This window comes from Coregonus clupeaformis, unplaced genomic scaffold (genome assembly GCF_020615455.1).
Source record: "Coregonus clupeaformis isolate EN_2021a unplaced genomic scaffold, ASM2061545v1 scaf0506, whole genome shotgun sequence".
NCBI lineage: Eukaryota > Metazoa > Chordata > Actinopteri > Salmoniformes > Salmonidae > Coregonus > Coregonus clupeaformis.
The window spans coordinates 283,414-309,779 of record NW_025533961.1 but is presented as its reverse complement, the minus strand read 5'-3'; the positions used below and the strand labels follow the sequence as shown (position 1 = coordinate 309,779).

General features: G+C 48.7%; 1 protein-coding gene across 5 annotated transcripts in view; it reads right to left on the bottom strand.

Moving 5' to 3' along the window:
• The window catches only part of LOC121582215 (poly [ADP-ribose] polymerase tankyrase-1), a 114,722-nt gene that overhangs the window by 7,560 nt on the left and 80,796 nt on the right, over positions 1–26,366 (bottom strand). For 3 of the 5 annotated variants that reach the window (XM_041897874.2, XM_041897875.2, XM_041897878.2), the window contains 13 exons: positions 23,480–23,500; positions 21,368–21,462; positions 21,059–21,125; positions 20,378–20,564; positions 20,105–20,226; positions 19,932–20,023; positions 19,727–19,805; positions 16,630–16,801; positions 16,365–16,444; positions 10,693–10,838; positions 10,188–10,353; positions 7,750–7,969; positions 5,974–6,083 (listed from right to left, as the gene is read on the bottom strand). In XM_041897874.2, coding sequence (XP_041753808.1) covers positions 5,974–6,083; positions 7,750–7,969; positions 10,188–10,353; positions 10,693–10,838; positions 16,365–16,444; positions 16,630–16,801; positions 19,727–19,805; positions 19,932–20,023; positions 20,105–20,226; positions 20,378–20,564; positions 21,059–21,125; positions 21,368–21,462; positions 23,480–23,500 — 1,557 coding nt within the window. The remainder of the gene's footprint in view (positions 1–5,973; positions 6,084–7,749; positions 7,970–10,187; positions 10,354–10,692; positions 10,839–16,364; positions 16,445–16,629; positions 16,802–19,726; positions 19,806–19,931; positions 20,024–20,104; positions 20,227–20,377; positions 20,565–21,058; positions 21,126–21,367; positions 21,463–23,479; positions 23,501–26,366) is intronic. The other 2 variants (XM_041897876.2, XM_041897877.2) reach the window with 1 other exon arrangement.

Genomic DNA, 26,366 nt, shown 5'->3' with positions numbered 1-26,366 from the left:
CATCTATCTGACATGTCTAGTGTTCTGTAATCATCTCAGAGTGTTGAGCCGAGCCCACTGACATGCATCATCACCACACACAGTGGCCCTATGGAATATAGATGGCCAGGCCCAGTCAAGGTCAGCCAAGGCCTGCCAGCAACCAGCTGACCCATGGGCCTAAGGAGCACATACAGTTGAAGTCGGAAGGTTACATACACCTTAGCCAAATACATTTAAACTCAGTTTTTCACAATTCCTGACATTTAATCCTAGTAGAAATTCCCTGTCTTAGGTCAGTTAGGATCACCACTTGATTTTAAGAATGTGAAATGTCAGAATAATAGTAGAGAGAATGATTTATTTCAGCTTTTATTTCTTTCATCACATTCCCAGTGGGTCAGAAGTTTACATACACTCAATTAGTATTTGGTAGCATTGCCTTTAAATTGTTTAACTTGGGTCAAACGTTTCGGGTAGCCTTCCACAAGCTTCCCACAATAAGTTGGGTGAGTTTTGGCCCATTCCTCCTGACAGAGCTGGTGTAACTGAGTCAGGTTTGTAGGCCTCCTTGATCACACATGCTTTTCCAGTTCTGCCCACAAATTTTCTTTAGGATTGAGGTCAGGGCTTTGTGATGGCCACTCCAATACCTTGACTTTGTTGTCTTTAAGCCATTTTGCCACAACTTTGGAAGTATGCTTGGGGTCATTGTCCATTTGGAAGACCCATTTGCGACCAAGCTTTAACTTCCTGACTGATGTCTTGAGATGTTGCTTCAATATATCCACATCATTTTCCTTCCTCATGATGCCATCTCTTTTGTGAAGTGCACCAGTCCCTCCTGCAGCAAAGCACCCCCACAGCATGATGCTGCCACCCCCTTGCTTCACGGTTGGGATGGTGTTCATCGGCTTGCTTGGCCCCCCCTTTTCCTCCAAACATAACGATGGTCATTATGGCCAAACAGTTCTATTTTTGTTTCATCAGACCAGAGGACATTTCTCCAAAAAGTACGATCTTTGTCCCCACGTGCAGTTGCAAACCGTAGTCTGGCTTTTTTATGGCGGTTTTGGAGCAGTGGCTTCTTCCTTGCTGAGCGGCCTTTCAGGTTATGTCAATATAGGACTCGTTTTACTGTGGATATAAATATTTTTGTACCCGTTTCCTCCAGCATCTTCACAAGGCCCTTTGCTGTTGTTCTGGGATTGATTTGCACCAAAGTACGTTAATCTCTAGGAGACAGAACGCATCTCCTTCCTGAGCGGTATGGTCCCATGGTGTTTATACTTCCGTACTATTGTTTGTACAGATGAATGTGGTACCTTCAGGCGTTTGGAAATTTGAGGTCTTGGCTGATTTCTTTGGATTTTCCCATGATGTCAAGCAAAGAGGCACTGAGTTTGAAGGTAGGCCTTGAAATACATCCACAGGTACACCTCCAATTGAGTCAAATGATGTCAATTAACCAGAAGCTTCTAAAGCCATGACATTTTCTGGAATTTTCCAAGCTGTTTAAAGGCACAGTCAACTTAGTGTATGTAAACTTCTGACCCACTGGAATTGTGATACAGTGAATTATAAGTTAAATAATCTGTCTGTAAACAATTGTTGGAAAAATTACTTGTGTCATGCACAAAGTAGATGTCCTAACCGACTTGCCAAAACTATAGTTTGTTAACAAGAAATGTGTGGAGTGGTTGAAAAACGAGTTTTAATGACTCCAACCTAAGTTTATGTAAACTTCCGACTTCAACTGTACACCAAACCCACACCGTGGCCGTCAGAGCAGCACACAGGCAGATACTTAGGCAGCAGGAGGAGTTCTCAGGACCCATGCCAAGGGTAGCAGGCGCTGGACTGGACTGAGCCAGCCCAGAACCCAGGACTGTTATGTAAACAACAGCATGCTCCAAGCTTCCTGCTTGGGCCCTAATTATGTCCCCAGGGCCACACACACTACTACTGGACTAAACAATGGCATAAACAACACAAACAACGACTATTTGGACTGCTTATTTGCTTAACAAATGGCCAAGATTCCCCATCTGTGTTGTCTCAATGGTCAGAGCTGTCACTGAGATTGTGTTTGATTTAGGGTGGGAGAGGGTTTGGTTGTGGCTTGGACATTTATTTAGCTTGTTTGATTTAGACCAAGGTTGTGTTTCCTGTCAGTCCTGCTGTGCTCTCTCTCTCTCTCTTCCTCTGTGACCACTCTCCGTATCATCTCCATATCAGCCAGAGTTTACACTGCGCCTTCCTCACTAGGCCACGGCAGTGCTTCCCTACTAAATGAATGATGAAACGCAGTGTTGTATGAAAAGTTTATGAGTTTCTTCAGCCTTGGAGGGACCTCTACAGCACACCATTTACACGCACGACACAATGTGTCACACTCAGGAACACAACAGAATGTGTTTGGCATAAGGAGGAAGCACAGAGAGGCCGTGTGGGGGAACAGGAGTAGAGAGGGGCTCTGATTGGCTCTGTAAATATTGGCTAGCTTTGCACTTGGCTAGCTAACAGTAGCTGCTAGGGGTAAGTCATAACCTACACTTGTTTTGTTTTTTACATATTGATAGCCCGAGTCGCTCAAGGAATTCGGGACATGGGTGACTAGTTAACGTTAGTTTGGCTCTCTCTGTGTTTTCGTGCCGTGAAAGGAGGGGTTCTTCTTTGTCTGAAAGCAATGGCTAGCTAGTTTGCTAACTATTCTAGCTAACTAACTGGCTGAATAAGTTGACGACGGACTCGCTCAAGCTGTCGGGACTAACCCACAACGTTAGACACGGACACGAACGATCTGCTTGCATGTTGATACACTGGTGGTTGTTGTGGCTGAGTATTGGCGCTAAACCCTGCTGTTGGAGACCGGCATGCTAGCTGGCTGTGAATACTGCACCTAGTTAGCTAGCTGAATAAACTAGGTTAGTCTATTCCTAGAAAACATTGAACCGCTGTAGTTTACAACAATTATAGTTTCTGAGGTGGAAGTTGGGAGAGTTATATTTGGGAGTTGTGGTGAGGGAGGCCCCGCTTCCCAGATTTTTAGTTCATTTTATTCCGATCTCCTCTGCATTATTGTAGCCATCTGCTGCAGCCTGTCAACTATGCCTCTGCCTATCTATGTTCTCTCCTCTCCGCACAGGCTACACAAACGCCTCACACCGCGTGGCTGCTGCCTCTCTAACCTGGTGGTCCCTGCACGCACGACCCACGTGGAGTTACAGGTCTCAGGCAGCCTCTGGAACTGCCGTTCTGCTGCCAACAAGGCAGACTTCATCCCAGCCTATGCTACCCTCCAGTCCCTCGACTTCTTGGCGCTGACGGAAACATGGATTACCACTGAAAACACTGCTACTCCTGCTGCTCTCTCCTCGTCTGACCATGTGGTCTCGCATACCCCGAGAGCATCTGGTCAGCGGGTGGTGGCACAGGAATCCTCATCTCTCCCAAGTGGACATTCTCAATTTTTCCCCTGACCCATCTGTCTATCTCCTCATTTGAATTCCATGCTGTCACAGTCACTAGCCCATTTAAGCTTAATATCCTTGTCATCTATCGCCCTCCAGGTTCCCTTGGAGAGTTCATCAATGAGCTTGACGCCTTGATGAGTTCCTTTCCAGAGGATGGCTCACCCCTCACAGTTCTGGGGGATTTCAACCTCCCTACGTCTACATTTGACTCATTTCTCTCTGCCTCCTTCTTTCCACTCCTCTCCTCTTTTGACCTCACCCTCTCACCGTCCCCCCCTACTCACAAGGCAGGCAATACGCTTGACCTCATCTTTACTAGATGCTGTTCTTCTACTAATCTCACTGCAACTCCCCTCCAAGTCTCCGACCACTACTTTGTATCCTTTTCTCTCTCCCTCTCCTCCAACACTACTCACTCTGCCCCTACACAGATGGTAATGCGCCGTCACAACCTTCGCTCTCTTCCCTCTGCTCAATCCTTCTCCCTCCAATCTCCTGATTCTGCCTCCTCAACCCTCCTCTCCTCCCTTTCTGCATCCTTTGACTCTCTATGTCCCCTATCCTCCCGGCCGGCTCGGTCCTCCCCTCCAGCTCCGTGGCTTGATGACTCATTGCGAGCTCACAGAACAGAGCTCCGGGCAGCTGAGCGGAAATGGAAGAAAACTAGACTCCCTGCAGACCTGGCATCTTTTCACTCCCACCTCTCTACATTTTCTTCATCTGTTTCTGCTGCTAAGGCCACTTTCTACCACTCTAAATTCCAAGCATCCGCCTCTAACCCTAGGAAGCTCTTTGCCACATTCTCCTCCCTGCTGAATCCCCCCTCCTCCCTCTCTGTGGATGACTTCGTCAACCATTTTGAAAAGAAGGTTGACGACATCCGATCCTCGTTTGTTAAGTCAAATGACACTGCTGGTCCTGCTCACACTGCCCTACCCTTTGCTTTGACTTCTTTCTCCCCTCTCTCTCCAGATAAAATCTTGCGACTTGTGACGGCAGGCCGCCCAACAACCTGCCCGCTTGACCCTATCCCCTCCTCTCTTCTCCAGACCATCTCCGGTGACCTTCTCCCTTACCTCACCTCGCTGATCAACTCATCCTTGACCGCTGGCTATGTCCCTTCCGTCTTCAAGAGAGCGAGAGTTGCACCCCTTCTCAAAAAACCAACACTCGATCCCTCTGATGTCAACAACTACAGACCAGTATCCCTTCTTTCTTTTCTCTCCAAAACTATTGAGCGTGCCGTCTTTAGCCAACTCTCTTGCTATCTCTCTCAGAATGACCTTCTTGATCCAAACCAGTCAGGTTTCAAGACTGGTCATTCAACTGAGACTGCTTTTCTCTGTGTCACAGAGGCTCTCCGCACTGCTAAAGCTAACTCTCTCTCCTCTGCTCTTGTCCTTCTAGACCTGTCTGCTGCCTTTGATACTGTGATCCTCCTCTCCACCCTCTCCGAGCTGGGCATCTCCGGCGCGGCTCACTCTTGGATTGCGTCCTACCTGACCGGTCGCTCCTACCAAGCGGCGTGGCGAGAAGCTGTCTCCGCACCACGTGCTCTCACCACTGGTGTCCCCCAGGGCTCAGTTCTAGGCCCTCTCCTATTCTCGCTATACACCAAGTCACTTGGCTCTGTCATATCCTCACATGGCCTCTCCTATCATTGCTACGCTGACGACACACAACTAATCTTCTCCTTTCCCCCTTCTGATAACCAGGTGGCGAATCGCATCTCTGCATGTCTGGCAGACATATCAGTATGGATGACGGATCACCACCTCAAGCTGAATCTCGGCAAGACAGAGCTGCTCTTCCTCCCGGGGAAGGACTGCCCGTTCCATGACCTCGCCATCACGGTTGACAACTCCGTTGTGTCCTCCTCCCAGAGTGCGAAGAGCCTTGGCGTGACCCTGGACAACACCCTGTCGTTCTCCGCTAACATCAAGGCGGTGACCCGATCCTGTAGGTTCATGCTCTACAACATTCGGAGAGTACGACCCTGCCTTACACAGGAAGCGGCACAGGTCCTAATCCAGGCACTTGTCATCTCCCGTCTGGATTATTGCAACTCGCTGTTGGCTGGGCTCCCTGCCTGTGCCATTAAACCCCTACAACTCATCCAGAATGCCGCAGCCCGTCTGGTGTTCAACCTTCCCAAGTTCTCTCACGTCACCCCGCTACTCCGCACACTCCACTGGCTTCCAGTTGAAGCTCGCATCTGCTGCAAGACCATGGTGCTTGCCTACGGAGCTGTGAGGGGAACGGCACCTCCGTACCTTCAGGCTCTGATCAGTCCCTGGTTATCCCACTGGCTATAAGGTGAATGCACCTATTTGTAAGTCGCTCTGGATAAGAGCGTCTGCTAAATGACGTAAATGTAAATGTAAATAGTAAGTAAACCTTCCATAAAATTGGTACACATTTTTCCAATGCCAACCATTCTGGTGTTATAAGTAATAGTCCACTTTTTTGGCTGTGCTCCATGGATTGGAGAAGAGGGGGATGAGGTTATGGTACTCACCCCATAAGAGGCAGCGTTGTGGAGGGGGATGAGGCCCCCCTTGTCCTGGGCGTTGACATCAGCTCCATGCTCCAGCAGGTACTCTGCTACCTCCAGGTTATTGTAGCCAGCTGGTGGGGGAACGCAAACACATCATGGGTTAATACAGACAAAGATGTGCTCATATGTATTGCCATGAATGCCTCATTTGGTCAGCAATAACTTTTCAGAGACCTTTGTATGGAAAAAGGTGCAAAATTGTCCCTTTAGTCCTCAAATTCTAGGATTACTCTGGCACCATGGGGCTCAATGTTCCATCTGACACTGGTATCTCAATCCCTCTTTCTCTCGCTCTCTCTCTCTCTCTCTCTCTCTCTTCTACTCAGTATTCTTTCAAGGTCTCAAATGAGCTCAGCTTCAAAGGAGGAGTGACCCTATACCACTGCAGCAATTTATGGTGTGAGAAATTGAGCAGAAATCCAGAAATCAGTTCCGCAGTGGTGTGTTGGAGGCCTCTGCACGGTGAGCACACTGTCCCTATCCACACTGTTCCTCTATTTTACTCCCCTTCAGGACCCAGTCTAATTAACACTCATTATTAGCTGCAGCCCGATGCTGATCCACACACTGCTCTCGGTGTGTCTCTCTTTCACTGTCAGACTATCTCTGACTGCTACTTTAATGAGGAGACTGCTAATCAAAGTAATAGTCAGCTCTTCACGGTGTGAATGTGAGGGGAGATGGCGTCTGGCACATAGACACACACACCTCTAACACTACTACACACACACACCTCTCCCAGCAGCAGGGTGTTTGATTGGACTTAATGTCCTGCTAAGGGAGATAATTGAGAAACCTCCACTGCGGCACGGACCTCTAGTTAGCAGAATGGAAGTGAATGATAGACTAGCGACACTAAGTTTAAGTGGTAGTATTGCACGTAAACGTAATTAAAAAGTGGTTTTAGGTCATGGTAGCAGTTGAAATTGAATAGGTTGAATCACCACACACACCCATCTTCATTTCTCCTGTGCGGTCTAAAGTTGCTAATTTAACTGTGAAATCAAGCTGTGGTAGAAAGTGTGGGAGACGAGGGGAGTCTGTCCTGATCCTCCGCCACCTAGAGAGAGGTCATACTGTAGTAAACACATGGGGTGGTGTGAGGGTTGTGTCAGGTCAGCTGTTGACTCAGCCCAGGTCCGTTCCCTGTTGCCTCCTGTGACTGTTTGTTCACCCTCACCCATCTGTTGTCCTCCCACAGACACAGGGAGGGCAGACTTGCCCAACAGCCCTGGCCATCTGGCTACACATACTGCATGACCATTCGGACCTATACACACTGCGGAAATCTAGAATCACACTTACGCCTAGCTTGAAAATACAGTGGCTTCCATGAGCTTCCACTAGCACACCTACTTCAGCGGTCGCTACACGTGGTATGGCATTTAACTCCTGCAGTGGATAGTGGCTGATCTGAACTTTTTTTGTACACAATGTATCCACCATAATTTCACTGTGTTTTTTTTTCCTTGTGTCACTTTTTATATATACTGTATATCTTTAACTGTGCATTGTGGGAAAAGGACCCATAAATAAGCATTTCACTGTTAGTCTAAACCTGTTGTTTATGAAGCATGTGCCAAATAAAGTTGGATTTGATTAAACTATTAATCAAATCTGGCCCTTTTGACAAGTATAACAGCCATTGATAATTGTTAACAGAACTTCAGTAACAGAAGTCAAACTAGATGGGTCATGTCTATGTACCCCTGGCTATGTCTCGGTGGCCAGTCTTACCTGCAAGGTGCAGGGGGGTGGAGTTGCGTCCCTGTGTGTCTCTACAGTTGATGTTCTCTGGGCTGCAGAGTTTCTGGACACGGGCCAGACAGCCCTTCTTAGCAGCGTCCAGCAGGGCAGCGTCTCCTCTCAGCAGGTCCTGGATGTCCGTATCCCCCTCCTTCACCATGTCCAGAGGAGTGTTACCGTCACGGTTCTTCTTGGTCGGGTCCGCCCCATGCTGAGGGGACCACCAGAGCAGAGAGGCTTGTAATGGATTGCTAAGGGATAGCACTGAGTATAGCTTTAATTGTATGACATGAATATACACTCTCCTCTGTATGTATTTGAACAGTGAAGCTACAATTTTACATTTGCCTCTATATTCCAGCATTTTGGATTTGAGATCAAATGGATTCGAGATCAAATCAAAAGTTCCTATTGGGCAAAAACATAACCCAAAACAAATGCATCCAACGAGTTTGTAGAGTCACAAGCTAGATGTAGTCATTGCGTGCTAGGAATATGGGACCAAATACTAAACTTTTGACTACTTTAATATCCTATAAGTGAATTTGTCATAATACTTATGACATCTTCAAATAGAGGGACTAGGATACATAAAGTGCTTTCATTTCTGAACGGTAAAACAGATATGTATGAAAATCACCTCAAATAAAAGGTGACATGTTGTACTGTCGCCTCGGCTCTGTCGCAGCCGGCCGCGACCGGGAGACTCATGGGCGGCGCACAATTGGCCCAGCGTCGTCCAGGGTAGGGGAGGGAATGGCCGGCAGGGATGTAGCTCAGTTGATAGAGCATGGCGTTTGCAACGCCAGGGTTGTGGGTTCGATTCCCACGGGGGGCCAGTATAAAAAAAAATGTATTCACTAACTGTAAGTCGCTCTGGATAAGAGCGTCTGCTAAATGACTAAAATGTAAATGTAAAATATGAAACATTTGATCTCAAACCTAAAATGCTGGAGTATAGAGCCACATTTATATGTTTTAGCTTCACTGTCAAAAATAAATACGGAGGGGAGCCTCTTTGCTTCTGCAGTTAGGCAGAGTTATATGTTTTGGTGGTGGTGCACCCATGGTTGCTGGTTGCTTAGATGCCAAAGTGAGACTATTGTGCCTTTGAGAAGACATTTTAAAATGGTTCAGAAAATATCCTCTTCTGAAACTAAACTAATAAGCTCTCTTTAGATAGAAATCATGTCACTTGATCAGTGAGGTGACGGAGTAATTTCTTCAAAAGGTTATTCTTATGTGCATCAAGTTCAATGCAACACTTTACCCTCTAACTATGAGGTGGGAAGTAACACGCTTCAGCAGCTCTTAGCGTTATTTTATGATAACGCTCTCAAAAATAACTCTCCAGCTTACAACTCAGACGCACATGTTTCTGAGGTCCTTATGATTTTATAACTCACAGAAATTGGCCCTGCTTAACGGCAGGTAGCCTGGCAGGTAGGAGCGCTGGGCCAGTAACCGAAAGGTTGCTGGATCGAATTCCCCTGAGCTGACAAGGTAAAAATCAGTCATTCTGCCCCTGAGCAAGGCAGTTAACCCACTGTTCCCCGGGCGCCGTTGACGTGGATGTCGATTAAGGCAGCCCCCGCACCTCTCTGATTCAGAGGGGTTGGGTTAAATGCGGAAGACACATTTCAGTTGAATGCATTCAGTTGTACAACTGACTAGGTACCCACCTTCCCCTTTCCTGAACACTAATGATTAACAAAAACATATTAGGCGGTTACACACGGGCTATGGTAAATGGCAATTGAATCGCGTGAAGATCTGCCTACCATGTGTAGAGACCAGTGGTCCCGGTTGTCGTCTGCTCAAATGTTGTCATTAAAACATTGTTTGATTGGTTGACAAGATGAACTCTGCCCATTGGTCAACCGTGCGCGGCGGCCGCTCAAGACTTCTGCCAATTTAATCTTTCGGCGCACTGAGCACCGAGCCAGCGGCACCGTTCATGGGAGCGAGCACCACAAACCGCGCCGCTTGCAAAACTGCTTGCGTTTTGCCGCCCTACTCCCATTGAAGTCTGAGACCTTCGCCGCTTACAGCGGCCCGTCTGTAAGCACCTTTAAAAACTCCCTTCTCCAGTGATGTTTTAATGAAAAAAGTCCATAAAACACAAGTGTTGTTCCTGTCTGCTATTCAGCCGTAATAAACAGTATAACTACCACAGGGCTTTAGCATGTGGTAAAATTCTAATACTGAACTGTTATGACTTTCTACAGTACCTCTCTGTAAAAGGGATTTAAACACACACACAGAGAGAGACAGAGACAGAGAGAGAGACAGAGAGAGAGACAAAGAGAGAGAGAGACAGAGAGAGACAGAGAGAGAGAAACAGAGAGGTGTTGAGAAAGCGTGTGATAGTCTCTGGAGACTGACTAACTCTGCTTTAGAGTCCCACAGACCTGAGATGCAGGACATACCTTGAGGAGCAGCTTGCAGATCTCATATTTGCCCTTGGCTGCAGCCTCGTGGAGCGGGGTGAACTTCCACAGGTCTGCTACGTTCACAGACGCCCCGTGTCTCACCAGCAACTCAGCCACCTCATAGTGACCGTAGGAGCAAGCGTTGTGCAAGGGCACCAGACCTCTGCACAGAGAGGGGGAGGGAGAGAGAGGATAGAAAGCGATAGAGAGGGAGAAAAAGTGAGAGAGCAAGGGATACACAGAGGGAGGGAGGGTTAGAAGGTGATGAGCCTCTCCCTACTCTGAAGTGTCTAGGGTCTAATATAAGAGATGTAGCCTGAGGGCACACTACAGAGAGATACCATCTTTGATAGAGATTCTATATCATCTGGGGGGATGAAGGAATGGTGGAGTGGAGAAGATGAAAGCACTGCAGAGACAGAAGGTGATAGACTGACAGATATAGATTCCTGAGCTAACAAGAAGGCTACAGAAAGACAACTAGCCAGCCAACAAGACTCACCCCTTGTCTTTAGCGTGGACGTCGGCCCCATGGTGCAGCAGGTACTCCACCACCGCCACACGGTTGTAGCCGGCGGCGAAGTGCAGCGGCGTGGAGTGACGACCCTCCAGGTCCCGACAATTCACATTCTGTGGAGAGCATAACGACTGCAAGGAGAGAGAGAGAGAGAGCGAGACGGAGAGAGAGAGGAGAGGGGAGAGAGAGGGGAGAGGGGAGAGAGGAGGGGGAGAGAGAGAGGAGAGGGGAGAGAGGAGGGGAGAGAGAGAGGAGAGAGAGAGAGAGGAGAGGAGAGAGGAGAGAGAGAGAGAGAGAGAGGGAGAGAGAGAGAGAGAGAGAGAGAGAGAGGGAGAGAGAGAGGGGAGAGGGAGAGAGAGGAGAGAGAGAGGGGAGAGAGGGGAGCGAGAAGAGAGAGAGGGGAGAGAGGGGAGCGAGAAGAGAGAGAGGGGAGAGAGGGAGAGGGGAGCGAGAGAGAGGGAGAGGGGAGAGAGGGGAGCGAGAGAGAGAGGGAGAGGGGAGAGAGAGAAAGGAGAGAAGAGGGAGAGGGGAGAGAGAGAGGGAGAGGGGAGAGAGAAAGGAGAGAGGAGAGAGAGAAAAGGGGGAGAGAGGGGAGGGGGAGAGAGAGGAGGGGGAGAGAGAGAGAGAGAGGGAGAGGAGAGAGGAGGGGGGAGAGAGAGAGGAGAGAGAGAGAGGAGAGAGAGAGAGAGGGGAGAGAGGGAGCGAGAAGAGAGAGAGGGGAGAGAGGGAGAGGGGAGCGAGAGAGAGAGGGAGAGGGGAGAGAGAGAAAGGAGAGAAGAGGGAGAGGAGAGCGAGAGAGAGAGGGAGAGGGGAGAGAGAGAAAGGAGAGAGGAGAGAGAGATAAGGGGGAGAGAGAGGAGAGGAGAGAGGGGAGAAAGAGAGCGGAGAGAGGGAGAGGGGGAGAGGGAGAGAGGAGAGGGAGAGAGGGAGGGGTGAGAGAGAGCGGGGAAAGAGAGAGGGGAGAGAGATAAGGGGAAGAGAGAGGTGAGAGATAAGGGGGAGAGAGAGGAGAGAGCGAGCGGAGAAAGAGCGGAGAGAGCGAGCAGAGAAAGAGCGGAGAGAGCGAGAGGAGAAGAGGGAGGGAGGGGGGAGAGAGGGAGAGAGAGGGAGGGAGAGAGAGGAGAGGGAGAAGAGAGAGGGGAGAGAGAGGAGAGGGGAGAAAGAGAGAGAGGGAGAGAGAGAGAGGAGAAGAGAGAGAGAGGAGAGAGGGAGCGAGAGGAGAGAGGGGAGAGGGGAGGAGAGAGAGAGAGGGAGAGGGGAGAGAGAGAGGAGAGAGAGAGGGAGAGAGAGAGGAGAGAGAGGAGAGAGAGAGAGGGAGAGAGGGAGAGGGAGAGAGAGAGAGGGAGAGGGGGAGAGAGAGAGGGGAGAGGAGAGAGAGAGAGGGAGAGAGAGGAGAGAGGGAGAGAGAGGGAGAGAGGGAGAGGGAGAGAGAGGGAGAGAGAGAGAGGAGAGAGGGAGAGGGAGAGCGAGAGAGAGAGAGAGAGAGAGAGAGAGGAGAGAGAGAGAGAGAGAGAGAGAGAGAGAGAGAGAGGGAGAGGAGAGAGAGAGATAAGGGGAGAGAGAGGAGAGAGGAGAGGAGGGAGAGAGGGGAGAAAGAGAGCGGAGAGAGAGGGGAGAGAGGGAGAGGGGAGAGAGGGAGAGAGGAGAGAGAGGAGGAGGGGAGAGGTGAGAGAGGAGGAGAGGGAGGGGGTGAGAGAGAGGGGAGAGGGAGGGGTGAGAGAGGGGAAAGAGAGGAGAGAGATAAGGGGGAGAGAGAGAGCAGAGAGATAAGGGGGAGAGAGAGAGCAGAGAGCGAGAGGGGAGAGAGAGAGCAGAGAGCGAGAGGGGAGAGAGAGAGCAGAGAGCGAGAGGGGAGAGAGAGGGAGGAGAGAGGAGAGGGGAGAGAGAGGAGAGAGGGGAGAAAGGAGAGAGAGAGGAGAGAGGGGAGAAAGGAGAGAGAGAGGAGAGAGAGGGGAGAGAGGGAGTGAGAGAGAGGGAGAGGGGAGAGAGAAAGGAGAGAGGAGAGAGAGATACGGGGGAGAGAGGGAGGGGAGAGAGAGAGGAGGGGGGAGAGAGAGCGAGAGGAGAGAGAAGAGAGAGAGGGAGGGGAGAGAGGGAGCGAGAAGAGAGAGAGGGAGAGAGGGAGAGGGAGCAGAGAGAGAGGGAGAGGGAGAGAGAGAAAGGAGAGAAGAGGGAGAGGGAGCGAGGGAGAGGGAGAGAGAGAAAGGAGAGAGGAGAGAGAGATAAGGGGGAGAGAGAGGAGAGGAGAGAGGGAGAAAGAGAGCGGAGAGAGGGAGAGGGGAGAGAGGGAGAGAGGAGAAGGGAGAGGTGAGAGAGAGGGAAAGAGAGAGGGGAGAGAGATAAGGGGAAGAGAGAGGTGAGAGATAAGGGGGAGAGAGAGGAGAGGGAGAGAGCGAGCGGAGAAAGAGCGGAGAGAGCGAGAGGGGAGAGAGCGAGATGGGAGGGAGGGAGAGAGAGAGAGGGAGAGGGAGGGAGAGAGGAGAGGGAGAGAGAGAGGAGAGAGAGAGGGAGGAGAGAGAGGGGAGGGATAGAGAGGGAGGAGAGAGAGAGGGGAGAAGAGAGAGAGAGGGAGAAGAGAGAGGGGAGAGGGGAGCGAGAGGGAAGAGAGAAGAGAGAGAAGGGAGAGAGGGAGAGAGGGAGAGGGGAGCGAGAGGGAGAGAGGGAGAGGGGAGAGAGGGGGAGAGGGAGAGGGAGCGAGAGGGAGAGAGGGAGAGAGGGAGAGGGAGAGAGAGAGAGGGAGAGGGGAGAGAGAGAGAGGGAGAGAGATAAGGGGGAGAGAGAGGAGAGGGGGGAGAGAGGAGAGAAAGAGAGCGGAGAGAGAGGGAGAGAGGGAGAGGGGAGAGAGGGAGAGGGAGAGAGGGAGAGGAGAGGGAGAGAGAGAGAGGGAGAGGGAGGGTGAGAGAGAAGAGAGAGAGAGATAAGGAGAGAGAGCAGAGAGCAAGAGGGGAGAGAGAGAGCAGAGAGCGAGAAGGGAGAGAGAGAGCAGAGAGCGAGAGGGGAGAGAGAGCGAGAGAGAGGAGAGGGGAGAGAGAGCGAGAGAGAGGAGAGAGCGAGAGAGAGGAGACAGTGAGAGAGAGGAGAGAGCGAGAGAGAGGAGAGATCAGAGAGAGAGAGCGAGAGAGGGAGAGAGGAGAGGGAGAGAGGGAGAGAGGGGAGAGAGACGGAGAGCGGAGAAAGACGGAGAGAGACGGAGAGCGGAGAGAGAGGGGAGAGAGAGGGGAGGGAGAGAGGAGAGAGCGAGAGGGGAGAGAGAGCAGAGAGCGAGAGGGGAGAGAGAGGGAGGAGAGAGGAGAGGGGAGAGAGAGGAGAGAGGGGAGAAAGGAGAGCGAGAGGAGAGAGAGGGGAGAGGGGAGTGAGAGAGGGAGAGGGGAGAGAGAAAGGAGAGAGGAGAGAGAGATAAGGGGGAGAGAGGGGAGGGGGAGAGAGAGAGGAGGGGGGAGAGAGAGCGAGAGGAGAGAGAAGAGAGAGAGGGGGAGAGAGAGAGAGGGAGGGGAGAGAGGGGAGCGAGAAGAGAGAGAGGGGAGAGAGGGAGAGGGGAGCGAGAGAGAGAGGGAGAGGGGAGAGAGAGAAAGGAGAGAAGAGGGAGAGGGGAGCGAGGGAGAGGGGAGAGAGAGAGAGAGAGGAGAGAGAGATAAGGGGGAGAGAGAGGAGAGGGGAGAAAGAGAGCGGAGAGAGGGAGAGAGGGAGGGGGGAGAGGGGAGAGAGGGAGAAGGGAGAGGTGAGAGAGGTGAGAGGGAGGGGTGAGAGAGAGAGGGGAAAGAGAGAGGGGAGAGAGATAAGGGGAAGAGAGAGGTGAGAGATAAGGGGGAGCGAGAGGAGAGAGAGGAGAGGGAGAGAGCGAGCGGAGAAAGAGCCGAGAGAGCGAGAGGAGAGAGAGCGAGAGGGGAGAGAGGAGGGAGGGGAGAGAGGGAGGGAGAGAGAGAGGAGAGGGAGAGAGAGGGGAGGGAGAGAGAGGGGAGAAGAGAGGGGGAGAAGAGAGGGAGAGAGAGGAGAGGGAGAAGAGAGAGAGGGAGAGAGAGGAGAGGGGAGAAGAGAGAGAGGGGAGAGAGGTAGAGGGGAGTGAGAGGGGAGCGAGAAGAGAGAGAAGGGAGAGAGGGAGAGGGAGAGAGGGAGAGGGGAGAGAGGGAGAGAGAGGGAGAGGGAGCGAGAGGGAGAGGGGAGAGAGAGAGAGGGAGAGAGATAAGGGGGGAGAGAGAGGAGAGGGGGGAGAGAGGAGAGAAAGAGAGTGGAGAGAGAGGGGAGAGAGGGAGAGGAGGTGGGAGAGGGGAGAGAGGAGAGAGGGGAGAGGGAGGGGTGAGAGAGAGGGGAGAGAGAGGAGAGAGATAAGGGGGAGAGAGAGCAGAGAGCAAGAGGGGAGAGAGAGAGCAGAGAGCAAGAGGGGAGAGAGAGAGCAGAGAGCGAGAGGGGAGAGAGAGCAGAGAGCGAGAGGGGAGAGAGAGAGCAGAGAGCGAGAGGGGAGAGAGAGGGAGGAGAGAGAGGGAGGAGAGGGGAGAGAAAGGAGAGAGAGAGCGAGAGAGAGGAGAGAGCGAGAGAGAGGAGACAGCGAGAGAGAGGAGAGAGCGAGAGAGAGGAGACAGCGAGAGAGAGGAGAGAGCGAGAGAGAGGAGAGAGCGAGAGAGAGGGAGAGAGGAGAGGGGAGAGGGAGAGCGGAGAGAGGGAGAGCGGAGAGAGGGAGAGAGGGGAGAGAGACGGAGAAAGACGGAGAGAGACGGGGAGAGGAGAGAGAGAGGGAGGGAGAGAGGAGAGAGGGAGAAAGGGAGAGGAGAGAGAGGAGGGAGAGAGGAGAGCGGGAGAAAGGGGAGAGAGAGAAAGGGAGAGGGAGAGAGGAGAGAGGGAGGGGTGAGAGAGAGGAGAGAGAGAGGGAGAGAGAGGGGAGAGAGAGGGAGAGAGAGGGAGAGAGAGAGGGAGAGGGAGAGGGGGAGAGAGGGAGAGAGGGGAGAGGAGAGGAGAGAGAGGAGAGAGAAGAGAGGAGAGAGAGAGAGGGAGGGAGAGAGAGGAGAGAGGATAGGGAGAGAGGAGAGGGAGGGAGGAGAGGAAGGGGGAGAGGAAGGGGGGAGAGGGAGGGGGGAGAGGGAGGGGGGAGAGGGAGGGGGGAGAGAGAAAATCAGTTTACATTCTGACAGCAGCACAGGCAGTCTGCAGAGAGTGAGTGAGAAAAGAGAAAATACTCAGTTTACATTCTAAGAAGGGCAGGATGTCTGCAGAGAACATGCTCACACACGCATGGGATGTGAACACACACAGACGGGGGAGAGAGAGAGAGAGAGAGAGAGAGAGGAAAGCAGTCTAAAGAGTGACACACTCAACATTCTGACAGCAGCACAAGAAGTCAGCAGGCAGAATGTGAGTATTAGTGTGAGATGTGAGACCAAAGCCTAGTTCATATCCAACCTGCAAAAGCAGCCGTGATGAAACTGGCAAGTTTTCAAAACATTCTCACAATATCTTGAGTTGAAGGCGATGCAGTCCAGTGAGTTCATACACCATAACACGGAGTAGTAGAAATAACAGTTTCATATCAACGGGTCCTGGGACTGTCATGTAAGCTTGCTTACTAGCCTTCCTTTTCCTGTGAGTCAGCTAGCTATACCTATAGTAGGGACCACACACACACACACACACACACACACACACGACACTTCAAAAGAGAATCCTACCTTCACAGTGTCCAGGTCTCCAGCTTTAGCTGCCTCCAGGAGCCGATAGTCTACGTCAGAGTTCCTCACTGGAACATTTTCTGGGGGAGAAGTCACATTATCACCAACCAGTGTCTTAGTGGAACACTCACAGCCAGCAGAAAGGATACAGCGATGGAACCGACAAAGACTGTCTGAAGACAATGGAGAGGGGATAAAGCTGTACACACACATTCAGAGCTGTCAAGCGCACACACACACACACTCACACCTTCTCTCTCCGTACCATTGAGAATCTGCTGCACGGCCTCGTTGCCCATCTGTGAGGCGGTGAAGCCCTGTAGTGAGAGGATGGATGCGTCTGCTCCGTAGCTCAGCAGCAGTCTGCAGGTCTGGAGGTGTCCCGCCATGGCAGCACGGTGCAGGGCCGTCTGCCCCAAGGTGTCCAGGGCGTTCATCTGAGAGAGGGAGGGAGAGCAGGAAAGAGTGAGTGAGGAGAGGGAGAGGAGTTGGAGTTGTGGGGATTGAGCTGTGCTGTGAGAGTAAATTCCCGCATTTTGAATTGAACACAAACAATAATTAAATCAGCCGAGGCCTCAGCCTGTTGGAGCTCTTCAGAGTCTATCAGCACCGAGCAGGAACTGGGAGAGATAGTGTTACTGTGTGTGTGTGTGTGTGTGTGTGTGTGTTAGGTCTACTGCATATGTATGTGCATAAATGTATGCTTGTCTGCCTGTACAATTGTGTACAATTATTCAGCCCTGTCTCCGTTTCTCATAGCTCCTGGGATATCCTCATTTCGATTCATTACCGATTGGACAACTCCAAACGAAAAAGGGGAGCTGTGCTTAGAACAACATACAGCACAGCTCCCCTCAGACACATTGATCAGAGCACAGCAGCAACACTCCAATACCAGGCTCTGCTCGACTGTACTCGTGGGAATTGGCCTCTATGAATAGGGCCAAATTGAAATGCTTCTAACAAAAGAAATATAAGAAGCATATGCATAACCATGGTAGAAATTGAAAGCCAAAACTCAGGAGATTATGGGGATATTATCAGACCAAAAGATGAGGACAACAGTTTACAGAGTTCATTTGACATTTACTGTACTTTTCACAGCATTTGTAGCGAAATCTGAAAAGGCTCTGGATATATTCAGTAACAAAATAACAATATTCATTGTTCTTTTGAACAAATTTGAGGTAGGTTCAACATAAGACCAAAAATGAAAGGGTTTGAGTGAGAGGTCTCACTGGTGTCTTCAAGTGGCCACACACATCTCCAAAGTGTGCACAGTTCCTAAGTAATTTCAGTACACTTTTATGACTCAAGAAGAGAGCCTTTAACTATAAGGTGATTTTTCTAGCTACCCTAGCTGTGCCGTTGAGGAGCAAGGACATCTGTATTGTTTTGTTTGGAACAGAGCCCTGCATCCCGACCATCACAAAATGACTGTTGTTGTTTACGCAATCCAAGAACGGTCCATTATAAATCGCAATCTGGGTCAGATGGGAATAATTTGAACGTTTGTTCTATTGACAACATGACTAGCTAAGTTACAAAATACCATCTTACAGTGTCACGCTTTCACAAGTAGGGCCCTATAAAATCGGCGCTGCGGCGAGAGTGGACGGAATCATGGAATCTAGCCATTAAAATGGAATTAAACAATACTCGAAAATGTATTGAACTCAGTAGGAAATCAACTAAATGTATTGAACTTATTAGAAAATGCATTAATCATAAGACATTAACTAAATGCATTAGTGATTTGTATTTTCCTGCAACTTCTGAAAAGGCACAGGAACGTGCAGTGACTACACTTTGTGTAGCCGTTAGCGATGATGCTAACGATAACCTTCTTCTGGTAGAGATGGAAAGGGTTTCCCAAAAAAATTCTCAATTAAATGTTAACTACAAAGTAGCCTATGCCTACCTGGCAGAATGATATCATGATTATTTGCATCAATCCAGTGGCCATTTATTTTGCAAACTCTGCAATCACATGAGCGCTACAGATACACTGCTAACCAATTAACGGTATCTTGCTGGTGCACTTGCATTAAAGGGTAACTACACCCAAATGTTTTATATATTTTTCCTAGACCTCAAAAGTGGTCTCCTGATGTGGTTTAAGCATTGTTGTGGACTTAGAACACCACATTTTGTTGTTTTTCTATAAATAAATAAGTGTGATTTTGAGAGCAAAAAAATGAAACTGATTTTTAAGGGCCCTACACAAGTCATTTTGGTACGCGTAGAATAGAGTCATGAGTGCATTCAGGTGCGTGTTCCAGGCTAATTTTCTTCACAGTGTGACAAACATAGGCTCATTCTGTTCAGAACAACCCAGGGTTTGACATGCCTTGTAACTGTACATCAAACATAGCAGTCATAAACATTAATACTGTAAATTACATGAGTTTTATAATATGGAAATGTGAAGTGCACATTTGGACTCGGAGACCCTGTAACATGTAAAGCATGTTACTGCACAGCCAATGCGTTCCAATTTAGGCGTTTATCAGTGACCAAATCTGCCATTTTCACGGGCTGTGAGTGTAACAGGCTACCTGCTCAGGCAGGCAGGCAAGTGCTGCTGTTGACCTTTTGATGTCTGTTCCATCGGTCATGCTCCCTACCCAGTTAAGTAGTGCTGGGCCTCCGTGGGGGATAGCTACCTGCACTTATGACTACGAAAAGACGAGTCAGATATGACAGTCAAAGTACCAGTGTGGAGGCTTCTCTTCTCTGGATAGATACTCAACGAATGCTGCTGTCAAAAGCACCCAAGAGCCCCTCTCATGTCTGTCTCTGATATCTTTCTTTAGAAAGTAATATAAAACACAAAACTCACGCTATTGAGAGAATTCTATCAAGGGAAGCTATCAAGAGGATTCTCTTTAGTGGCTGTCTGGCTTTTAAACACTGTAGAACTTGTGTGCGTCTTTCCCCAGGTCTGCATCAGGGAAGGACCGCCTGTTAAGGTGAGGGTGGGATCTTCAGGGGGGACTGGAAGGCTCTGAACACGCCATCCATCTGCTCATTCTTATCTGATGGAGCTCTCCGAACCAGACACTTGATCGGCCAGACAGACTTTCCCCCAGTCTGTCCTGTCATTGGTTTCAATAATACTATAAATGATTGAGCTTTAAAACAGGCGGTGACTTCAGACCCACCCAGACACTGAGGAGACAGATCTCTGCCTTTATTTAGTTAGAAAAACATCCAGCATCACAGGGTCTGTGTTCACGCAAATGGCTACAGATTTACACGCCAATGTATTTTCCATTGAACTTGCCACCTTTGCTGATACAAGTGGCAAGACCAGTAGAGCGCATGGGAGAAGGAATGAATGGGTGAAGTGAATACTGTACCTTTGCTCCATGTTTCTGCAACACCTCCATTATGTCATTGTGGGCCCTCTCAGCAGCCACGTGTAGGGGAGTCATGAAGCTGCAGAGACAGACAGACAGACAGACAGACAGACACAGGGTTGGGTCACCATAGTCATGATATAGCAGTGGTTAGTGGATGGGTTTAGAAGTCAGACAGAGGTCAGCTAAACAGGAAGACACTCACTCCTTGTTCTTCTCATTGACGTTGGCACCTTTACGTAACAGCAGCTCTGTGACCTGCTTCCGCTTGGGGTGAGGAGAGGCCACTGAACAGTGCTGCAACACAAGAGGAGGAGTCCATTTAACACTGTGTGTGTGTGTGTTGTGTGTGTGTCAGTGTGTGCGTCCGTGCCTCACCAGTGCAGTCTCATGGGTGTGTGGGTGTTTGAAGTTGATGATCTCTAGAGCGAGGGACTTCTTGGCCTTGGCAATGTCTGCTTCCCGCGCTGCCTGGAGCAGAGAGTGCCCCTTAAACTCATCTACACAACACACACACGGGGAAAACTATGTCATCAACATATTTACACACACACACACACCATAAGCCCTCCATTGTCTGAGGGCATGTGAGTGCATATGAGAGTCTCTGGGTCAGTGTGTGAATGTTAGTCAGTAGATGTCTTTTCTCACAGGTGAGTCTCTCTTTGAGCTCCGGGGTAGGGGCCATGTCCACAGCACTCTTCCCGTGACAGTTGACCAGGGTGGGGTCGGCCCCTTGGCTCAGCAGCAGAGAACACACCTCCACACGGTTCTTTGAGGCAGCCTCGTGGAGAGGGGTGAACTGCCACAGGTCCATGGCGTTAACACATGCTCCATGCTAACAGGAAACAGAGAGGGCTGTTACACACAATCCTTGTGGTAAAGTAAATAAAATGGCAGATAGGTAAACATATTTCTGAAACAATTTTTTGAAATCTGAACGAGCTCAATAAGAGCAAAGATTTTGGAAAAACGTTTTATTAAAGTGTGAACATGACCCAGGTGTTACACACTACTGATGTGATATCTGACATGAAACATCAGATGAGGATGGCTTCCCTTAGACATGCCAGTCAGTCCTGTGCCTTCATCTCAAAGACCAACTCAGAGATTAAGTGAATCGACACACAAAGAAGTCTGAGTCTGTATGTCTTCTGTCAAAGGAGCAGAACCCGGTCAGGCTTTTCGGCCTGTGACGAATCCCTCTGAAAACACCTGACAATAACGGCTTTCTCAGGGACCTCTATAGCCTCGGAACTAAAGGACTCTCACTTTCATAGCCACCACATAACAAGCATACCAGTACACACAAAGCAGCATATCGTTTCTTACCTTCAGCAGCAGCTCTGTGACTTCATAGTGACCATAGGAACATGCATTGTGGAGAGGAACCAGACCACTGAGGGAGAGAGGAACACAGACACCATTAGTTAATTACAGGGAAAGAGCCTTTATATCTCTGTGCAATTAACAACTAAGTTCATTAGTTAAGGAGATCAATGAAGTGCCTGAGCAAAGTGTGAACTCAACATTCCAGAAACATTATTTGGGGACACACACACACACACACACACACACACACACACACACTCCAAGACAACACTCACCCTAAAGCACATGCAAACAAACAAACACACTTACCCTTTGTCCTTTGCATGTACATCTGCACCGTGCTGTAGTAGGAGCTGTACTATTCTGACCCGGTTGTACCCTGCTGCCAGGTGGAGAGGGGTGGACTACAGGAGAGAAAGGAGAGAGAGAGAGAATGATCAGAACAAGACAAGGACATCTAAGAGTACACTTTCTAAATCACAAAACAACACCTATGGGGCAGGAGAGGATGCGCATTACCGCACCTAAAGCATGTTAACACCGCTCCTCATTGGTAGCCTATGAGCGTGTCTGTCTGGGGAGAGAAGTTGAAGTGAAGTTCCAAAGAGGGAGGAGAGGACTCAGGATGGAATATTTATCCGGTGGTCAGAGTTCACTGAAACAGAACCGCAATTAACTCTGAACCAGAGTCGGCAACATAAAGAGCTGATCTGGGAGGAAAGTATACTTAAGCAATAAGGTCCGAGGGGGAGTGGTATATGGCCAATATACCACGGCTAAGGGCTGTCTTATGCGCGACGCAACGCGGAGTGCCTGGACACAGCCCTTTGCCGTGGTACAGTATATTGGTCATATACCACAAACCCCGAGGTGCCTTATTGCTATTATAAAACTGGTTACCAATGTAATTTGAGGAGTAAAAATAAATGTTTTGTCATACCCTTGGTATACGGTCTGATATACCACAGCTGTCAGCCAATCAGCATTCAGGGCTCGAACCACCCAGTTTATAATGGAGGTCATTATAGTTAACACTTCATATCAGGTGAAAACCTGGTGGGCTAGCCTGGGCTATATGGTGACTGCTTTTATATCTGCTCAGTGTGTGTGTGTGTGTGTGTGTGTAACCTAAATGAAGTGCATCTCATCTCACATATTCTGTCCACTGAATACTCAAATAGATTACTTCACCTCATTGAAAACAATTAGTGCAAATAGGAAACTGCCGATTCAAGCTGGATAAAATTTTTGAATCAATGGCTTCCTTCAGAGCAGCCATGTGAAAGCCTCTCTAAGCTGTTTCTGCCTTGAGCAGAATGCGCTACACTGTAGACTCAACAGCCAAGTAGTGAAGAGCTAGAACAATGGCTGCTTTAACACAACACAAGGAACAGGTGCTTTCCATTGGCATTGATTTTGTGGACTGTCCTACAGCTGTGATTCTAGTAAGTTGTGGAAATTATTTAGCTACGTTTGTTGTGAAGAGGCAGTGGCTGATGTTGTAATTCCAAGACAACACAGACAAAACAACAAACTGAAGGAGGAACTCAAAAGAAAAGGAAGCATCAAGGCAGTTCTATCATCAGAAGAAAGAGATGAGCAGCGTAGCATCAATGTAATTCACAGAGACAGGAGTTAGCCTAGCGCCCGTGCATTGAGTGGGTATCAGAGACAAAATAAATTGTCACAACCAGACAGTGAATAAACAGAAAGCAGGAAAAGGAGAGCACCCCATTCCCCTTCAGATATACTTTCTAGGTGAGGAACAGTATGTGACTGGAGAATAGTGAACAAAATAAAGAGAAAATGTGCGAATGAGGCGTGTACAACAACAAATATTGAAAATGTTTAATTGTTTCCTGCGTTCCACTGATTACACAATTAAGGAACTGTGTGAAATTGTCCACCCATAGATAATTTACAACTCTTATTTGGTCTTGACAACATTACCAAAATGTAAGAAACAAGCTTTCGTCACATGCACATTATAAAAAACAGCAGCAAAGTAGACAACAAACCGAGTCAAGAACAATAATAATACGTGTGACTCAAGCTATGGGATGGCAGGGTTTCACAGTAAGGCATTACAGTAGCAGGTGCAGATAGGGGAGGGGAAGTATGTTGGCTCCCAGTAATAAGCAGGCAATAAGGTGGAATCAGGAACACCTCTTAGAGAAGAAGGTTCGTATCCCAGGGTTCTTTATCCTGACCCAAACTCAACTCCACCCCAAATCATAACCTTAACCCAGGACACAACGGGAGCATTTGTGGGTGGATGAAATGTGACCAACAAAAAGGCCAAGGTTCCAAAATGTGCACAAGGAGTCAAGAGCCATCTTAACTGATACAATCATAAACCAAGATCCCCAAAAATAAATCAAAAGGAGTGCATCATCTTAGAGCTGTTTGAAAATAACTTACCAGCATTTTTTGGGTTGTCGACTGATAGACAATGTCGGCAGAATCACAAATAAAACAGAACAGAAGAAAAACACAAAAATGATATAATGATAGCATCATGTTGGTATTCCAAGCTAGTAGAAGTTCTGTTGAACCCTGTATTTCGGCTTTTAGCTAGGCCTACGTTTATTATTATTTGAACAAGCTGTGGAGAACAGCGTGACTGCACTAGAACCTTTAGGGACAGTTGGTCGGGTGGGAGGTGTAGGAGACTGGCATTAGCAACCATAACATTTACAGGACATTTGAGCAGAATCTGGAGGGAGGCGACAAGGTTGTTCATCATCCGGTCTTCTCTGTCCCCTTTGGCTCGGGATGGGCGTCAGGAGCACCAGTCAGCCCTGTTCCACCCCCAGATAGATAACGCTATATGAGCAGGACAGGACTGGGAGGATGATTCAGCCAAACATGGCAGAGCAGAGCTGTTGGAAGTTATTTAGGACAGGACGCAACACTAGGCCTATCTCTTCTACATGACAGCTGTGAGTCTGTATTTATTTATATGCAATTTAGCAGACACTTTTATCCAAAGGGACTTACAGTCATACTGTGGATCTCAGTACAAGACTGCTATAGAACCAAAAATGCCATTGTAAGACTTCAGAACTACGGCCTCAGTGGAAACCAATATCATGCACGTCTTGATTGCTTATTTTACAGTGAAAAAATAAACCATTATACAGTTCATTCGGAGAGTATGACTTTTTCCAGATTTTGTTACGTTACAGCCTTATTCTAAAATTCATTAAATTGTTTTTTTTCACCTCATAAAAATCGACACACAATACCCCATAATGACAAAGCAAAAACAGGCCTTGAGTCTTCTTGGGTATGATGCTAAATGCTTGGCACACCTGTATTTCTTCTTCTTCTCTTCAGATCCTCTCAAGCTCTGTCAAGTTAGATGGGGAGCGTCGCTGACTAGCTATTTTCAGGTCTCTCCAGAGATGTTCGATCGGGTTCAAGTCCGGGCTCTGGCTGGGCCACTCAAGGACATTCAGAGAGCCCGAAGCCACTGCTGCGTTGTCTTGGCTGTGTGCTTAGGGTCATTGTCCTGTTGGAAGGTGAACCTTTGCCCCTGGAGCAGGTTTTCATCAAGGATTTCTCTGTACTTTGCTCTGTACATCTTTCCCTCGATCCTGACTAGTCTCCCAGTCCCTGCCGCTGAAAAACATCCCCACAGCATGATGCTGCTGCCACCACCATGCTTCACCGTAGGGATGGTGCCAGGTTTCCTCCTGACATGACGCTTGGCATTCAGGACAAAGAGTTCAATCTTGGTTTCATCAGACCAGAGAATCTTGTTTCTCATGGTCAGTCCGTTAGGTGCCTTTTGGCAAACTCCAAGCGGGCTGTCATGTGCCTTTTACTGAGGAGTGGCTTCCGTCTGCCCACTACCATAAAGGCCTGATTGGTGGAGTCCTGCAGAGATAGTTGTCCTTCTGGAAGGTTCTTCCATCTCCACAGAGGAACTCTGGAGCTCTGTCAGAGTGACCATCTTGTTCTTGGTCACCTCCATGACCATGGCCCTTCTCCCCCGATTGCTCACTTTGGCCGGGCAGCCAAACCATTTTAGAATAAGGCTGTAACGTAACAAAATGTGGATAAAGTCAAGAGGTCTGAATACTTTCAGAATGCACTGTATATGCCCAATATAACAAAGCAATCCACAAAATAAACACTTTGAATTTCCCACAAAAGTTAATTTTTTGTTTATGTATTTTATATGCATCCCATACCACTGGCTAGACCAATGATAAGGCTATTTATCCCAGTTACAACATGCCATTATTCTCTAACGTGTTGGTATGACACACACACCATGCTGAACAATTTTCATGAACAGTTTTCCCTTGTCTGCCAGTTTGTTTTTATTAGGCTGTGTGTGTCTCACCCTGGAATATTGCAAATTCAATACAGCACAGGGCTGCATCACCATGGCGACAGTTGTAGCCGAGGTTGGGCTCATTCGCTTAGGCTCCGCCCGACAATCTGTCAGCACCGGAGGGGCGGGGATAAGGGGAGAGGGGGAGGTAGGGAGGAGGGCGAGTCAGTCTACTGATAGCTAGAGCATCCCACGGCTTTATACATAATCATAAACACTGCAGCTCAAAAAAAAAAAAAATTGTTGTTGTTGAAAATAACTTAGTACTGCTTCCTCTCTCTCCCACTGCAATCGCTTAAATGGCTCATTGACAAAACCGGGTAATGTTCCATCTGCTTTTAGACACAAAGCTGTTCACTGTTAAACAACTGACTGGAAATGATTACAATCCGGCCTCCCCTTTAGAGAGTCATCATGACCTTCCAGACAGTCTAGTCAACTACTACACAACTCACTACCCTCTCCCTACCTCTAATAATGTACTGTCCCCAAGGATATGAACTCAAAGGACAGTTTTGATTTGGAACATGACGTACTGAAGTCATACAGATAGAGGAATTGCATGCTGGGGCATATTGTCTCGGAGGCACGACGCGATAACGGAGCGTTTCCATCTTCAAACCACATCTTAAGTATTTGGAAGGGAACATCTGATGGAATAAAGCACTGTTTCATTTCCCGGTGGACCTGGAGAGGGCAAGGCAAAGCTGAAATGCTTGTCGGAGAGAATATGAGCGAGAGAGCGAGCGAGAAAACGGATGTGTGTACTATATTGCAATATTCTTTGAACTGTTACCTGGCAGTTAATGTAGCCCTCTCCAATTCACAATGGATACGGATACATGCACACAACAATACGATTATTGTGAATAGTCAGATTAATATAATAGGTTGATTTAAACATTTACATGCTTTGCAAGAAGAACGATTTCCCTAATAATCCTGTTACATGAACACCTCTGA